The 18,701-nt window shown below is 41.6% G+C and overlaps 1 protein-coding gene across 4 annotated transcripts in view; it reads left to right on the top strand.

Moving 5' to 3' along the window:
* Positions 1 to 18,701, top strand: part of grid1b (glutamate receptor, ionotropic, delta 1b) — a 493,010-nt gene that overhangs the window by 433,092 nt on the left and 41,217 nt on the right. For all 4 annotated transcript variants that reach the window (XM_023949512.2, XM_023949511.2, XM_023949513.2 and 1 more), the window contains one exon: positions 12,146 to 12,265. In XM_023949512.2, the coding sequence (XP_023805280.1) occupies positions 12,146 to 12,265 (120 nt within the window). The remainder of the gene's footprint in view (positions 1 to 12,145; positions 12,266 to 18,701) is intronic.

The following is an 18,701-nucleotide window of genomic DNA, read 5'->3' as shown; positions in this document are numbered from 1 at the left end:
GGAAGAAAAACTAACATGTCTGACAGGATTTTTAACATGCATGTGCAGAAAACAAATTAGTACCAAGATAACAACATTTGCTCAGATTTTGTCCAGATAAAAGACAGAGCAGAACATGTCCTTTTAACACCTTTGCTATATATTTACATGGATCATCATACCCTATCATTTATATTATTGATAAAGCCTTTATAGTTATGAAGAAAGGCTGTCTGGGGACATCTGAAACCTCACATGGAGAAGGAAAACACGCTGAATCAACCTTTGACTCAGTCACTTTTGTGAAGACCAAACTGCAGTTTTTATGAAAACCTTTACTTGGGGAGTTCATGGGACAGCCACAACAGGATGCACACAAAGATTTATAGTTTATTTGGAGCTTAGTAGGATGATGTCCTTTGCAAGTAGTGCCAGAAGCACAGGGAGCTTTAAACAAAAGAGCAAAGTCAACGGTAGGTCCTGATCCAGGTAAAAATGCAATCAGTTCATTCTGCTTATTGGACATCGATTGGAGGCAGTGTGTCTGGAAAGGAAGGAGAGAATCCAGCACACAGAGTGTCACCCAGGCTTCCAAACAGCCCAGCTGTATAGGTTTTAGGAGCTGGCATCTCACTGCTCCTGGTGGTAGCTGCTAGACTTGACAGAAAAGTGTCTGAGAAAATATCTTTTTGCCTTCTCCTGCCTCCTTTCTCATCTTGCCATTGAAACGGGCAACAAGCTTCACCATGGGAAGATACTGAGCAGCCAACTCCTCCTTAACTGAGTCGCTTAGGCTCTGATAGAAAAAATAAAAAGCTGCCTGAATCCGGGAAGAGTGTCAGTGAGTGTCTGAAGGTCTATGGTATAATCACCCACAGAGCTGGTGTCCTGAAACTACTTAGCTTGTGGTGAGTCTCAAAAGCAGAAGTTATGGGATCAAAAACAGCAGAAAAATGTCAAAAAGGGGAAAACACTTGAGACTGAGGATTCCACTCAGCAATTCCCCACTAACCTGCTCTGCCACAGAGCAATAATAGAACACCAGCTTTGCAGCTTCAGCCTGGAGTGGAGTGCTGTGGAGCAAATGTAGATTTTTATTTATTTTTTATTAAACTCACATTGAGTGAGTGATCCTGCACTGTACATTGAGGGGGGGGGGGGGGGGGAGAGATCGTTTTTTTTTTTCTTTTTAATCAGAATTGTTCTCTTCGAGCTTAATGTTTTGTGAGAAAGTCTTTTTTTAATTTTCCTCTTTCCACAAAATATTGATTGTAGCATGAATATGCTGACAAGTCTTCATTTTATATAAATGTAGACATTTATTCGTTTTGGAGAGATTATTCATTTTTAATTTTTTAAACGTTTATCAGAAGAGTTATTGAGGGCGGAAGTCTGAATCTGTGAAGATCTTTCTAACTGGTAAATGGCGTATACTTATATAGCGCCTTTCTTCCTACAAGGACAAAGCGCTTTACAGTCACAGACACATTCACACACACAGTCTCACACTGGTGGTCGCTCCGCTGCCAAACACAGGCGCCCGCCTACCACCAGAGGCAAGGTGGGGTTCAGTGTCTTGCCCAAGGACACTTCGACTCATGGGCATGCAAGGCGGGAATCGAACCTGCAACCTTACGATCATGGGACGACCGCCCTACCGCTGCACCACGGCCGCCCCGACTCTACCAAGTCTTCTGAGTGCTCGATCTGATTGGTTGACTCCGGCTCCTCTCTTTCTCCCCCCCCCCCCAGTTCAATTTTTGGACACAGATCTGTTTTGAAACAAGTTTAGAGCGCACTTGTGATTTGCACCAGCAGCTTCACGCAGAAGCACATTTGAGCAGTTGGAATCACAGATTACAGGTTGGAACTCTACATGAACACATGCAAATGGGAATTTGTCAGTTCACAGCAGAAGATTTTTACACACAGATGCAGATTATTGGTGCACAAGTTTTCATATTCTGTTTTACAAGTTCTCACATCAAATCTACAAGCTCGTCCGTTTAGACACATTACCTTCGTGCTCCAGCTGCACCAAAAGAACGTTATCCGACAGAATCAAGTGAGGAATAAGCATGACTGGGCCGTGCCATGAGGGTCAAAATAAACAGATGCAGGTGCAGATCCTGAAACAACAGAAGAACACAGATTTCAAGCATAAGATGGGCTGATGTGTATCTGCAAATGCTCTACAATCCCTGAGAGTGGAACTGGTGTGTTTTATTACTGTTTTTTATGCTAAGCACATCAGTGATCCTTCTATCTGTTTAATTTTAAATAAGCTCAAGATGTTTATGACAGCAGCAGAGCAGATGGATTTTACAGATTGACAGATGTTTCAGTTGGTTGATTACCATCCCCTGCAGCTATGTGTGACTGAAAATCTTCTCAAGCTTTGTGACGGTGTGGCACCGTCAGATGCTGATGGGACCCACACTGCTTATTTATTTTATGTACATTTGTCTTGTGTGTCAGCATAAGACTGTTTCCTGTGACCTTCCTGTGGCCTAATTGAGAGCACCGCCCCGTAGGAGGGGCATATGGGTTAGAAGGAAGTGTCACAGGAAGTGGAAGGGAGAGTGACGGAGGTGACATGACCTGTTGTGCCCTGCGTGGAGCAAATGAAGGGCTCGTTGTTCTTGAATAAAGAAAGACCACTCTTACCTTGGCTCCTCTGCATCATTTCCCGGCGACAATATTCTGTGGACAATAAACCATGTGGTCCCATCACCAGCTGACGGTGCCACACCGTCACAAGCTTCCCATGTTTTTATTCATGCTGAGATTTTATAGTTTTCTGGTACCTTACAATATTGAACCTAATGTTTGTTGTGCTCCATTGAACAACCACCACTGCAAACAAAAGAACAAACCCCTACTTTAAAACAAACAGCAGTGTGCTAAAATATGAAAGCAGCCTTATCTTCCAATACACAGAGCCAGAGGGCATTGATTCAGTCGTTCTAAAGGAGACCCATCCAAGTATTGAGTGTAGAAAAATGAACAGTCTTCACATCTGTAATTTTCTGAGTTTACATTAAAGTTAACATTTATTTATAAGTTGACAATATTTAGAGGTTATGATCTCCAAAATGACAGAAAATATTGACTTAGCATATTTCAATCTATGTGTATTGGTTCTGTAGAATAAAAGACAATAAAAAATAAAATAATACGACTTACCTAGACGTATGTGCGTTATCAACTTGTTCCAGCTGCCACTCGCATCAGACCTCCGCCATCTTGAAGACTTCTGTGGCTGAGTTCACGTTCATGGGCGTACGTTACGACGTCATCACGTCTCATTACTCATAAGTTTTGACTCCAAGGTTTCATTTACTCAAAATGTTTTAGTCCAATAAACATATAACTGTGGCAAAAGTTGAATCGGCTTATAGGTTTTAAGCTGACTCAACTTGTTTGTTACTTTTGAGTTCAGTGATTATAAAACTTTTGAGCTCATTGGACTATCCGGGTTTACAGTGCATGCAAGACACGAGGTTGTTGCCAGTGGACTGGCAACATTTTTTGGAATATCCAGATCTTTTTAAGTTGTGCTAATATATTGGTAACCGTCCCTTTTCCGACCTAAGACTTTTGCTTCAGCAAAAAGGCCAGGTGTGGTTCAAGTCCTATCAGTAGCTGAATAAGCAGTTTGGGCCCTCTGCAGTGATTGTGTGAATTAGTTTCTAAAAAAGTTTGAACAACTTTCGTACGGGTCCACTTTTAGACAATACCAATTTTAAGAATCTGAATGTTTTGATAAGACTTTAAAGACTGAATTTAAATTTAAATGTTAAAAACACCTAAAACACTTTTAACTGTCCTTAAGCACAAAACTGTTTTTATTTATTCATTTATGTTATTTGAACATTCTGTTTAAAAATAAAAAAAGGTTGAGTGACATAACCCATAAAGCTTACATCTGTCATTTTTGCAGTCAGAGTAAAACATTCAACAGACTTTTATTGGACTTGACTGCATAGAAGAATTGCATTTTTTACTGAAGAACAAACATAATCTCACTCACACCCTCTTCACTGAAACACTGTCCTCTTTTCATAAAAGACGGGAAATAAAGATAATGTAAAATGTGAGGACATCAAGTTAAAATGTGTACTATGTAGAAGACCATTTTAATATAGTATTATGTTAATGTAAAGCACTTTTTTAATCTTTGGTAGCATACAATGATTTAGCAAAAGGCACACACTCAACCCAGTTTGAACGAGATGATCTAATATGAGGCAGAGGTCACTGTTGTGTGCTGTCATTGAACAGGAAATGCACAAAATACCACAGTTTTAGTTGTAAAAAAAGGAATAAATGAAATAATATTTACACCACAGATTATTCAGCAAAAATGTATTTTGCCATCACTTAATCTAGCTAAAGGCATTTGAGTCTCCTTGAATTTATCACTTTCATGTGTGACAGTGTTTTTCAACCGGTTTTATTAACTGATCTAAAAACATTTTCCATCTGCAGGATTTCAGCTCTGTGTTCATCCAAACAGGCCCTGATAAAACACTAAGAAATTACCTATATGAAAGATCATAAAAGACTTTTTTCTTTGTGTTTATTTGATACTATTAAAGACATTTTGATAAGAATGACGGTAACGCATTCTTATCAACAGCATTAGCTGTTTTCGGAAAAGTCCCGCCCCTTTAACCCTTGTGCTATCCTAGGCACTTTAATGCTGGGTCATCTAGACCCACTAGACAGTGCTCTGAACCTTTTTTCTTCAATGATTTGTGATCTTCACTGGTGTCCATGGATTACATGAAATCTTTCCACCTTTATCCACCTTTGTCATGGTAGGGAGAACACCTCAATGGAAGGGGGGGGGGGGGGGTCATAGGATAACACAAGGGTTAACTGTCTCCAGGAATCATTCATGGAGGCTTAATCACACGTCATCAGTACAGACAATAGAGTTTCTCCTTTTTTTTAAATGTTTGGATGCTGGTGTGGCGCAGGGTTTTTGTCAAGGTTAAAGTGTGCCGTGGCTCCAAAAAGATTGAAAAAGACTGATGTCTAACAAGGATCTATCAGAGATCTATCCCAACGTTTAGACTGCTCTCAGGTTTTTGCTTTCTTTGCCGGTCGCTGTGGCTCAAGCAGAGATTTCTTTAAACTCAAGTTGATCAAGTCACACCTAAGTCCAACCATGTCCCCAAATCACTGACCTTGCCGTCATCAAAATCGATCGATAGGTAGGGGAGCAGATTTCATATGATGACATTATTGACAAGTTTAAATCAAAGACCAGAAAGGTTAGGTTTCAGTTTGTCTTTTCTGATTATATTTATTTTAGTGTGTTATTTGTGTGATAAAAGATTTGTGCTGCTGTTGACCTGCCATTTCTGAGGCTGCTGACTCGGATGAACTTATCCTCCACAGCAGAGGTGACTCTTGGTCTTCCTTTCCTGGGGGGTCCGCCAGGAGCCAGTTTCTTTGTAGAGCTTGATGGTTTTGGGGACTGCACTTGGGGACACTTTCAAAGCTTTCCTAATTTCTTGGACTGACTGACCTTCATTACATAAAGTAATGATGGCCACTCGTTTTTCTGTACTTAGCTGCTTTTTTCTTGCCATAATCCAAAAATTCTAACAGTCCAGTCAGTAGGACTATCAGCTGTGTATCCACCTGACTTCTGCACAACACAACTGATGGTCCCAACCCCATTTATAAGGCAAGAAATCCCACTTATTAAACCTGCCAGGGCACACCTGTGAAGTGAAAACCATTTCAGGTGACTGTCTGGAAGCTCATCAAGAGAATGACAAGAGTGTGCAAAGCAGTAATCAAAGCAAAAGGTGGCTACTATGAAGAACCTACAATATGACATTTTCAGTTGTTGCACATTTTTTTGTTATGTAAATAATTCCATGTGTTATTTTACACGTATATATATATATATATATATATATATATATATATATATATATATATATATATATATATATATATATATATATATATATATATATATATATATAGATGTGTGTGTGTATGTGTGTTTGCTCATATGTATTGTTTATTATTTAGTTAATATAGTCTTTGATTTAATATTTTTCATGTCTAACTGTATGTCTGCGATGCAGTTTAGATTCTTTTATGCTCTGATAACTGTTATGCCGTGCAGAATTGAGTTGAACGTCATTTGGGGAGGGTCTCGCCTGAGGAGTAGTTCTGTGTCGAACCGCCATTGGTCCTTTGTTAACTGGATCGAAACACTGTAATTTGCCAAGGCCCACAATAATCATAATCATTCTGGGTATGCATATCTTTGTCAGGTGGATAAACCTGCCACCTTCTTACACAGACAAACACTTAAGTTTTACTGTTTTTGTTTGTAACCTCAAAGTAATTGTATATGTTTGCTTCCTCTGTTTTTTATTGTGCATCATTTTTAATTTGTCTTTGTTTGTTGATATAAAATGAATAATGAACAAATACATTTAAAATAAATCCATTAATAAAGCCTAAACTATCTCCTGGTGCAACAGATAAAATAAAGTAAAAAGTTGTGATGGAGAAACCAAAGCTTTATAAACCACCAAACCAAAATGAATCAAAGTGAATTGAAATAGTTCAGGGCTGTAAAGCATTTGGTACACTGAAACGAGTGTCATCTATTGGCCAGAACACAAAATTGCCAAAATACCACATTTAAACCACAACATTTAAAATTTCACATTTCATAAAGTGAAATCCCTGTGCTACTTCTAAAATATTATGTCCGTCTATCCGTGCTGAATGTGTGGATGTATGTATTTATTTGAAAAAATGTTAGGTTTGTAAATCAATGTCTGATTGCAAATGTCAGTAAAGGAAGTGTCCTAACAAACTGACCTAAATAATTTCCACCTCTTTAGAAAGGGATATGATCACAGCAACAATGCAAGCAAAGGGTCCTGCGCTCATATAGTGATGATGGAAATTCTGGCTCTTCTGACAAAGAACTGGCTCTTTTGACTTGGCTCCCTAAGAGATGCCAACTCTTTCACCTCCCAATCAGCTCTTCAGATTGTTTTGTTGCTTTAATTAAGGCAGTGTTTTTCAACCTTTTGAGCAACTTTTTTTTGCACCTGAACCTTGACAAAAATCCCGCGGCACACCAGCATCCAAAGTTAAAATAAAAGTAGAAACTCATAGTCTGTATTGATCTACAGTCCCTCCATGATCTCATGTGCATTTTAGTGATAATTGTGGCAGAAAAAGCTGGAAGCTGCAGCTGTTTTTTCTAAAAGATGTAATAAAAGTTAAGTTAGAAGATTTAAAAACTGTCTGATGTGTGTTCTTTGTGGTTTATAGACGTTTAACAACGAATATTCATTGTGCGCTAAGCCGCTGTCACTTTAACCCAATGCATCATGGGAGATGTAGTGATGTCAGACAGACTCTCTTCTCTGAGCTTCATTGTTTTGTTCTCTTGTTCCACGGTCTGACACCGGATCCCGTTGAAAGCTACACCGCTAAAGACGAGCTTTAGCTGCTATTTCTGTTGGAGCTGAGAGACTTTATGAGCAGAATCTGAACAAGGAAGTGAAGACTGTAACCACTTCTGATTGGTCAGACTGATGACATGTGATTAAGCCTCCAAGAATGATTGGTGGAGACAGTGAAAGGGGCGGTACTTTTCCAAAAAAAGCTTTTATGTCCTTTATATGAATATGCTTTTAATTGTTCACTGCGGATAAAATGTTAAAAAAATTAACAAATACAAAAAAATACAATTCAACTATATAGTTATTAAAATTATTTAAAACCATCTAAAAAAAATTTAAAGTGAAACAGCACAAAATGATGAAACTAAAACACCAAATATAAATAAAAATGTTCAAAACAATGTAAAAAAAACATTTTAATTTTCTAACAATAAAAGTTGGTATTTTTTTTTTAACTTGTCCTGTCCAACAGCTGGGCAGGCAGATGAGAGCTGAGGGCCTCTTGTGTTGGACATATTTTACTTTAACAAGAGGGGTTATTAATCTTCAGACAAACCAAAGGTATGTCTGGATAAACCCCTTTTGTAAATGAGGCCAAACTTTATTAATTTGAATCATGTGTTGGACCGGACGGAAAAGGAAAGAAGGGAAGAAAAGGGAGGGATGTTAGAGAGAGAGGGGGGGGGGGGGGGTAGGAGGGTGATAGTTGGAGGGAGGGGATAAGACCATGAAGCAGCATAGAGCAGACAGGTTTACTGGTTGTTTATCATTACGGTAAGGTTCAAATGTAGTACAAAAAGGGCGGGGCCTGTCAACACACTCAAATGTTATCAACACACCTGCTAGCTGCAAAAATGTCCACATGTCAACATGTACACAAAACAGATAGTGTTCACACGCATACTTATGCTTTTAAACCAACTACTGTGAAATATTTAATTCATTCAGTCATGCAAACTATTAGTGCAAATGTGAGCTAACACCTGTGCTCAGGTGAGTGTTTATGTTCTTCTAAAATGGATGGTGGAATGTGTAAAGAAGGAGGGGGAGTGACCAGCCATCCCCACACCAAGACCCCCGCCGCAGCAGAAGCCAGGGCCCCCCAACGCCACAGCAGCAGGCAGAGAACATTGGTATTTTGAATAACCAAATGTCTCAGCTTCAGTCAGTAATGATCCGCTCTAGTTTTACGATTCTCTTAGTTCTGCGGTGCAGATCTTTTATCTTGCTGTGTTGATGGTTCTTCTTGTTGCAGCTGTCAGTCTGTCTCTGTCTGTCTCTCCTCCTCGTGTCCCGTTCGTGTGCGGCTGCTGTGAGGAAAACGAGTGTGCAGCTCATAGAGAGAGAATAAATATCTGCCACCGACTCATGATTGCTCTCTTGACACCCCCCCTTCCATTGACGTGTTCCCCCTACCATGACAAAGGTGGATAAAGGTGGAAAGATTTCATGTAATCCATGGACACCAGTGAAGATCACAAATCATTGAAGAAAAAAGGTTCAGAGCACTGTCTAGTGGGTCTAGATGACCCAACTCCCAATGTTAAAGTGCCTAGGATAGAACAAGGGTTAACAAATAACATTAACCTATGTAACTAATGAACTGACTATATAGGCGTTGTAGAATGAGTATGTGTGTGTGTGTGTCAGGGCACTGCGTGTATAAGAGGACTGAGCGTGTGCCACGCCAGTGAGAGCCGTTGACTGTGATGGGCTTTAGGCAAATGTTGCAGCGTGGGGGGGGTCTCTTCCTCCATGTCTGTCTGATGATTTTATTCCTTTCTTGGGAACAAACTTCCCACTCTCAACGGTTGCTCTGCTGTCACTGGCTGTTTCGTGTGCGCTTTGATGTTGCTGTTTGTTGTTTGAAACTAACGCTACGGAAGCTCTGGGGAGCCAAAAATGTGCCATTACACAAAAACTCGATTTAGTTATTATTGAAATCGCTCGTAACAAAAAATTTGAATTAATCAATTCAATCGATTCATCGCCCGGGCCTAGTGGTCAGCACTCGGCAATACGGGGGTGGTGAAATGCAGCTTAATTTGGAAAATCATGTGATCAAACGCAATCTGAAGCAAGTGCTCGGTTCTCCACCAGTGACACTTCTGCTTTGAAAGATCGATACAAAGTCGAGCTGCCCGCTTGAGCAGAACATCTATAGTGAAAAGATCAATAATCAATACATATTTTTCTTATCAGCTCACTAATCAAGCAAACATGTCTGAGTTTGTTTAACTGATTAAAGGTAACATCGACAGACACATCGGCACATTTCAAGTGAAGGACTGGATTTCAAGTTTCAAACTCAATCTTGTCCTTCTTGACTGACCTCTGACTGCTGCACCGATGACATGGAAATCTTTTGCAAAAGACATACATATGAAGTGTGGGTTGCAGCAGCGGAGTGCATTTTCTTTTTACAGCACCCTCCCTAATTCCAGCCTGCTCTGAACACGCTCAGGACTTGTGCTTTTGAGAAAGCGATGGATGGACAGAGAGGTGCTCTCACACTGAAACCTGATTTCCCTCATTTGATGACCATTGAAACCTTTGCATTGATGGAGAAGCCATCGGTCCACCGCCTGCTGTAAAGGTGCTCTTTAGTCTGGCTGAAGTCCCAAAATAAACCAATAAATGACAAGAAATTACATTTGGTAGAGCAGAGTCGCAGCCATGATGGGACCATTCACACAAAAAAATGAATGAATCTGAATTTAGTTTGTTGATTGAATATCATAAAATAGACTTTATATGAGAAAAATGCAGTTGGAGTGACGAGCACTGAAATACAAGACAGGTGAAAGTGTGTAAGGTAAAAACTAACCCTAACACACACAAAGAAATCGAGGGGTACAGAGCAGAGCCCGATGAGAAATTGGCTGGTTGGATCCTTTAAAAATGTGGAATTCACAGACTCTTGTCTTTTAAATGCCTTTTGAGATTCATTTCATTCTTAATCTGATTCCTAAATAGTCTGGATTATATGTTCTGTGGAGATTTTATGCATTCATAGTACATTTGGTTTTCAAAAATAAAGGCATGAGTAATGCCAGAGCAGGGTGTGGGTACCGGATGTTCTCGGGTTGCCGGATGTTCTCGGGGTCCTTCGGGGTCCTTCAAATGAGTTATATCACTAGAGGAGACATCACGTGGTTCCTCATGGGAGGAGAGCACCCCCATCTTGGTGAGGTCAAGTTTTGAAGACCAAACCACTTTTATAACATTTAATAAAGAGCTCTGTTTTTGCTTTCATTTTCGGGCGATGCTTCATTATATGAAAAAGAAGAATGGCTTGAAATTGCTTAGTTTTGTTCAGAAATACAAACTTCACGAGTACCCCTAACTTAACTAGTATTAGACTACTTAGATTTTTTCTATGTTCCTTTATTTTATTTTACTTATGTTTTTATTTAATTAATTTTATTTAATTTGTGTGTTATGTTCATTGTTTCTTTTTTTCCCCTCTTTTGTTTATTTTCTATGTCAATATGTTATATTAGGCAATGGTGACTGATCTTCGAGGCAATATTGATTACATCGTTATTGTTCGTTGTTAACGTTAATGTCATTGTTAACGTATGATACCGCAATTGTCAATAAAGTTTTTAAAAAAACTTAGCGACGTTAACTCATTGGTTGTGGCAACTTGCAGCCAATCAAATAGTGTGACGTCATCATTGGTCGAGAACATCCGGTACCCACACAGGGCATGTTGGAAAACATGCAGGAATGCGCCCTCAGTGCCCACCTCTGGGTTACAGGTTGGTTGTATCCCACATTGATTTTGAGTGTTTGTGCACAGCAATGGGACTGTCAATCTAAATTACTTCAGACCTTAATCAAGGTAGAAGAGTACTACATAAGTTTACTGTTTACCATTTTAGTTACCTAATGAGAAAGTCAACAAAATAAGATTTAACTACAACTATAAGATGAATTCTTACATAAAAAACAGATGAACAAAAGTTATTGATTTAAAGGAAAATTCACACATGAATGTCATAAATCACTTTTGCATTTTGTTACTAGAGATTTATTTATTTATTTAATTAGGTCCTGAAGGTTTGAAGATTGATCCAAACCAAATGAATTTCATTGAAGGGTTAATGTTTCCAGACTTAATATGTTATGTTTCGTCAAGTTCCTTTCTGTCATTTGTGTCCTCGTGTGTCGCTTCCTGTTTTCTTTTGAAAGTTCCTTCCACCTTTTCCTGCCCATGTCTGTTTTCCCCCACAGCTGTGTCTACCTAATCATCCCTGATCGTTCCCACCTGTGCTGTCCCTCCTCATATGTATTTATGGTCGGCGTTTCCCTCTGTCCTGTGCCTGGTTATCATGTGTATTCGCTTGCCAAGCTTACGCCTTTCTCAGGTTCTCAGGATTAAAAGAATTCCAAGAACTCTGCATCTGAGTCCTCTCCATTCTGTGGTCTTGTCATAATATTGAAGTCCTTTTTTTAGGAACTCAAGTAGACAAGTCAACTAATAAAGACAAAATTCAATTTTCAACAAAATGAAATCTTTTCTATAGTCTTTGAGTTAATTTGTATCTTCCCAGCCTCTGGAAGACTCCTTCAGGCGTCATCCAAAATAGGGTGGGTTGATGTTCTGATCTGAAACTTCACAGCGTTTTCATAAACTGATAAAACCAATCTTGCACTGGTGCAGACTCACCTAATGCCACATTTCTTCCCTGTGTTTTCAGGGGAACATCACAGGTTTAACAGGTACCATGGACTTCAAGGATAATGGCTCCAACTCCCATGTCCAGTTCGAGATCCTTGGCTCCAGCTTCAGTGAAACCTTTGGGAAGGACATCAAGAGGGTGAGTGAGAGAAAACTGGATCTGAAACTGGTGACTGTGGCAGCTGCATGTTCACATAGTCCAAAAACAGGTTAGATATATTGGCAGGAATAGGTGTGGCCAGCCCTGCTACAGTTATTAGTAAAGTATAACCACAGTCACAACTGCCCTCATGGCATGCTGTCTGCAGGCAACAAATGGGACATGCATGTGAACGGGCCCCTAATGCCCTCCGCAGGATTTGGGGTGGAGGGTGGGCAGCAAAAACAGAAATACCTGCGCTTCACCTACTTCCCCTTTGCTTTGTCCTTGCTGTCACCTGCAGCACGCCTGTGGGAAAAATGTACATAAACTGTCAGGATCCTGTTGCAGACATAAACGCAGGATGCAGGAATGCAGAAGCAAAGTTCTTCAATTCTGCACTGAACTGAATGATATTCAAGGCTTGAGGTTACAGTAGATTCGAGAGGCAAACAAAAAAATCTCGTAAAGAGTGGAGGAAACGCACAGACTAAATACACAGGAGGACTGATGACATAAGTGAACACAGGTGTAGCCAATAAGATGCCAGGTGGAAGGAAAAGTAACTGCAATGAAAAAAAACAGGAAACAATGAGCTGGAAACAGGATAAACTGAACACAATTACACACCCCACCCCAAATACCCCACATAAACATATTCACTCCTCAAGATCACCAAGCGGTCTGCACTGACATCTCCTGTGGGCCGCCTGTACAGGTTTGCCCATTTTTGCCCTGTATCCACCCTTAAGTGCAGTTGTGACAAAGCCATGAAACATCCAGGTTAATCAGTCTATCTAGCTCAATTGATTAATTAATTAATTGGATCAATTAATCCATCCATCATTGTTTCTGCATTTACACTGAAGTGGACCCCACCAATTCTCAAAAGGGAAAAAGTTGTCTTCTTTCTCTTCCAATGACTGAGATGTCAGAAGAGGGCAACCAGAGTTGCTTTAATTAAACTGCTGATTTGTTTGTTTATTTGAGGAAGGAAATTATTCTCTTTTTTTTAATTCTCAAGAGCTATCTGCATAAACATGCAGACCCAGTAAGTATGAAACAATTCAGGATATTATTACTTTTAATTCAGAGAGCATTGTTGGGCCTTTGGCTCATGTTTTAACTTGGGTTTCGGTGAAGGCACAGATACTAGTGGTTTCACTAAGGCATAAGCTGCAGTAAGGCTGTTTGTTTGGTCGATTTTTAATTTGTGATTGAAATCTAATTGAGCACATGTTCTGCTGTTTGATGCAGGAACTGCTCCAGAAAAAGATCCCCAGAAACTTTACTTCCAGCTCATGATACTGGAAAACACCCCCCTTCTTCTCATGCTGCAGATACATTCAGAATTATTGTTTGGCACATCTTACCATAGTGGCAGGGTCTCATGGGCACCACGGTAGTTGCGGTATTATTCATTTATGCAGAAAGCAAAAACACTTCTCACTCACTTCATTATTTTCCCCTAATCACAGAAAAGTTGTTAAGCCTCGTTACAGTAACCTTGATTAACAGACTTGCTGCTCAGATCTGCAAACACTCATCCAGTGCCATCAATCCACGGTGATTTAAGAGCACCAACAACCTTTAATTAACAATCAGACAATTTGTTCTACAGTGAACACACAGACATGTCAAACAGGAGAAGAACTGATACACAGGAGCAGAAAATATAATTAGATTGGCTGCTTGCCTGTGACCTCGTTGTAATGTGCTTGTGCTGTGTGAGGCTATGAAGAGTGATTACGTTGTTGAATGGCACAACTTATTAACTTTTGTCACCCCCACCATCCACATATTTGATCTGCCTTGTTCTCACTGATAGAGGATGGGCTCTGCATGCAGATTGAGCAGCTGAGGCTACGTTAACACTGCCCCCTGCAACGCCATCAAGCAGCCACTTTAAATGAAAAGTCTATGTACACGTGCGCATGTGTGTTTTGGGCCTCTGTGATCAAAACTCTCTGGTTCACGCATAGCTACTTATATTTTTCAGAACATTTCCAGGCTCTATGTTTTGTAGGTCAAACTTTGACCAATCAGGGACTCAAATTTGGTAGTGATGTAGCGATGGCGTCCTCTTTTATTCACGGACGGGCTGACTGTTTGAACATTGATTATGAATGAGAAGGGGCAAATGGCACCGTATTTCTGGTGTGCTCACAGTTACTTATGTTGATATGCATGCCTTATTTTAATACATACTATGGTCTGGATGATTACTCAGCTCTGATTGGCTGAAGTGTGTCCTTTAATAAGTGATAAGATACACCTATAAAACAAGTTCCAATCAATGTTCTATATCAGTGGTCCCCATTCTTCAGTGTTTGGTTTGAACGACTTCTCCTTTTATTAAATACAGATAGAAAATTCTGGATACTTTTCCCATCATCTTCAATCATTTGGTGTCATTATGTTCTTGCCACCACCCTCAGAAATAGCGAACACAAGAGGCTGTTTCTAGCCAGATATTTGATGGATGCTGGGAGAAAAAAACAGCAGACAGATGACCACTGCAGTTTTTAAGAGCTCCTGGATCTCCCGGTTTTCCAACCGGGCTGTAAGGGCTCTCCAGGGTGTCTAACAAAAGTCCTTGCTGGGTGGGTCATGCATCAAAAGGGGTCAAGTTAAAAAAATAAATATGGTAAAACAAGACTGTTGGTCACCTCAGCGTTGCTGCTGAGGGTTGTGTTAAATTGTTGGTACATTTCAGTTACGCTGTTATTCTGTTTGGTGATTTATGTTTTCACCACTTCTAGAAACTATAAAGTTGCAACAGAAGGCTTTAAAGTACAGAATGATTGCTTTAAAACAGGAGATCTTTTGTGTTTTGTCATTAATGAGAAAAAAAAACATACCATAAAAGTTCCAATGAGAAAAAGAAATGAAGGAATCCTCAGCGGTGGGAATTTAGATGTGAATCAAGGCCTGTAAAAACAAACTCATAACACAGATTCTGGCATCACTGATGGAAGAGTTGAATGTTTTTTTTGTGAGATGAAATCTTACGTTTAAAAGAGATTTTTTTTAAAGATAGTAAACCCTTTTGAGTACAAGTTTTAAAGAATTCTAACCCTTTTACATCGGCGTTTTAGCTCCAGTGTTGACATTCTTTCAACTACCGTAACTCTTCAACCGTTCATGCAATTTACTGTAAGAGCTTTTGCTGCGGAGATGCAGCCTGTCTGCTTCGGAGAGAGCGGAGAGGATCCTCAGCATGTCGGGCCTGGGAGACAGTTCGGCTGTGGACTTGATGGACAGCATGCTCTCGCTGCTCGGCTCGGATGAGGGCGGTTTTCTTTTCCCGCACATTTTTTTGCGGCAGCTCCCGCCGCCCTTGCGCGCGGCTTTGGCCAACTCTCCTCGCCTGGCGGCGGGAGATTACAGCGGACTGGCTGAAGAAGCGGACCGAGTTCTGCTGGCTACCAGGCGTTTCACCGTGCAGCATGTGACGTCTGATGCCCACCTGCAGGAGACGGAGGGAGACCCGGTATCGGTGTCTGCAGTCGGTGTGGGCGCGCGCCGCGGGACCTCCCTGTGCTGTTTTCATCAGAGGTTTGGAAGGAAAGCAAAGCGCTGTGTCCAGCCATGTGCGTTTTCGAGTTCGGGAAACGCAGCAGCCGGCACTCAGTAGCAGCTGTGAGTGCTGGCGAACGTGGAGAGCTGTTGTTGTTACGGACTCTTGCTCCGGACATCGCTTCTTGGTGGACTCTGGCGCCCAGAGGAGTTTCGTTCCCCCCCTCCGGCTCAAGGCCCGTTCACACCGGGACGAATTTCGCCGGCGATTTTCGCCGACATTTAACGTCTCGTGACTAAACAAAGGGCAACATTGAGAGTGTGCACACCAACGCGAAAAAACGCCACGCGTCAAAAAAAAAAAACGCCTCGGGTTCGTTTTTTTTTTCGACGCGTCGCGTCGAAATCTATTCGAACAATGAGAATGGCGCTTTTACACACGTGTCTGGAGCTTCTGAAGTTACAGTAAAACACAACTTGGGGGCGCTCAAACACAAAACTGCCTTGCTGAGCACACATACCAGCGAAGAAGATAGACGCCAAGAAGCGTCTACACTGGCGCGAAGAAATAATGACGGACATTCTAAAATATCCCCGAACCAAGCACCAGTTGGAGCTACTGGTGCTTGAAATATTCATGTTTTCTCTGTATTATTCTGACAAGCGCGTAAATACTTGCTCTCTTCTTCTGAGTGAAAAGCGACTTTAAGAAGCGTAAAGTTGCGCAGCGCCACCTTGTGTACAGGAGTATGTCTGTTTACATTAAGCGCCATCTAATGTCAGGGAATGAAATTGCATGTTCGCTCGGCTCATCGTCAGCGAAAATCGCCTGGGTGTGAACACAAAAAAAAAAACGCTGGCGAATAACGCCTGGCGAATATTCGTCCCGGTGTGTACGGGCCTTCAGAGTCAGAGACGTCCACCGGCGGCCCGCCGCTATGTGCAGCTAACGGATCTGCGATCGGGACTTTTGGGACCAATTGTTTGTTTTCGTGGACGTAAGTTCAGTTGGGAATTTTTTGTTGCCTCTGTTTCGGTTCTCATTATCGGTGCAGATTTTTTTGTGTGCACATATTTTGTTAGTGACATGGCTAACCGCAGACGAAAGGCCCGTACAAACCGGGACGATTATCGGCGCACGTTATTCGCCAGCGTTTTTCAACACGTTTTTTATGTTCACACCCAGGCGATTTTCGCTGACGATGAACCGAGTGAACATGCAATTTCATTCCCTGACATTAGATGGCGCTTAATGTAAAACAGAAATACTCCTGTACACAAGGTGGCGCTGCACAACTTTATCCTTCTTAAAGTCGCTTTTCACTCAGAAGAAGAGAGCAAGTATTTACGCGCTTGTCAGAATCATACAAAGAAAACATGAATATTTCAAGCACCAGTAGCTCCACTTCCAGCGATGAAGAAATTATTGTTCTGTTGAATAATGAAAGACGCCGATTTTGGGTACATCCCATAGTTGCGAGAAGAGAAGAACATGGGGAGTTTTATCGACTGGTACAAGAGCAGAAAATGTATCATGAGCGTTTTCAGGGATATTCTAGAATGTCCGTCATTATTTCTTCGCGGCAATGTAGACGCTACTTGGCGTCTATCTTCTTCGCTGGTATGTGTGCTCAGCAAGGCAGTTTTGTGTTTGAGCGCCCCCAAGTTGTGTTTTACTGTAACTTCAGAAGCTCCAGACACGTGTGCAAAAGCGCCATTCTCATTGGTCATATAGGTTTTGACGCGACGCGTCAAACCAAAAAAATGAACCCGAGGCATTTTTAAAAAAATACGCTTTTACGCGTGGCGTTTTTCACGTCGGTGTGCACACTCACATTGGTGCCCTTTGTTTTGTCACGAGGCGTTAAACGTCAGCGAATATCGTGCGCGAAATTCGTCCAGATGTGAACAGGCCTTAATAGACACGATCACTTTTGCCACTGTCCCATGTGCAGCTGGGGGATCTGCGCAGTTTTTGTCATGCGATGACGTTTTTCAGAGTTTATTGGCTGAGTACCCGTCTTTGACCACCCCCTGCTTTTTCCTCCACTGTGGCTAAGGATGGAGTGGAGCATTTCATTCCCACTAAGGGCCCCCCAGTTTTTGCTCGGGCACGGAGCCCTGATGCAGCAAAACTCACCATCGCTAAGGAGGAGTTCGCCACCATGGAAAGTCTGGGTATTGTGAGGCGCTCTAACAGTGGGGGGTCGCCCCTCCACATGCTGCCCAAGGCAGATGGTTCCTGGCGCCCGTGCAGGGATTTTTGCCGTCTGAACGACGACAACACCTGACCGTTATCCCATTCCCCACATTCAGGATTTCTCGGTTCGTTTGTGCGGCGCCTGAATTTTTTCTAAAGTGGACCTGGTGCGCGGTTACCATCAGGTTCCGTTGCGGGCAGAAGACGTGCCTAAGACTGCAGTGATCACTCCTTTTGGGCTTTTTGAGTTCCTGCGCATGCCCTTCGGTCTTAAAGGTGCAGTCCAAACCTTTCAAAGGTTAATGGACTCTGTGCTACGCGGTCTCGTGTACGTGTTCGTCTATCTAGACGACATTTTGGTGGCCAGCCCCTCCCCTGAAGAGCATCTCATGCACCTAAAGGAAGTTTTCCAGCGGTTGGAAACCCACGGCTTGATCGTTAACCCGGCTAAATGCCAGTTTGGTTTGTCAGCCATTGATTTTTTTGGGTCATCGAATTTCGGAGCAGGGTGCGGTTCCTCTTCCCACCAAAGTCCAGGCCGTGGCAAAATTTCCCTGTCCTGAAGTGGTTAAGTCCCTACAGGAGTTCTTGGGGATGGTGAACTTTTACAACTGGTTCATTTCCCGGGCTGCCCACCTGTTACAACCGCTTTATGACAGCTTGCGTTCAAAGAAAGCCACATACCCTGTGGATTGGACCCCAGACTGCTTTGCTGCA

This window comes from Oryzias latipes, chromosome 19, assembly GCF_053564925.1.
Source record: "Oryzias latipes strain Hd-rR chromosome 19, Olatipes_Hd-rR_3.1".
NCBI classification, from domain to species: domain Eukaryota; kingdom Metazoa; phylum Chordata; class Actinopteri; order Beloniformes; family Adrianichthyidae; genus Oryzias; species Oryzias latipes.
Note: the sequence above shows the minus strand (reverse complement) of the source record. Positions and strands in the feature narration are given on the sequence as shown.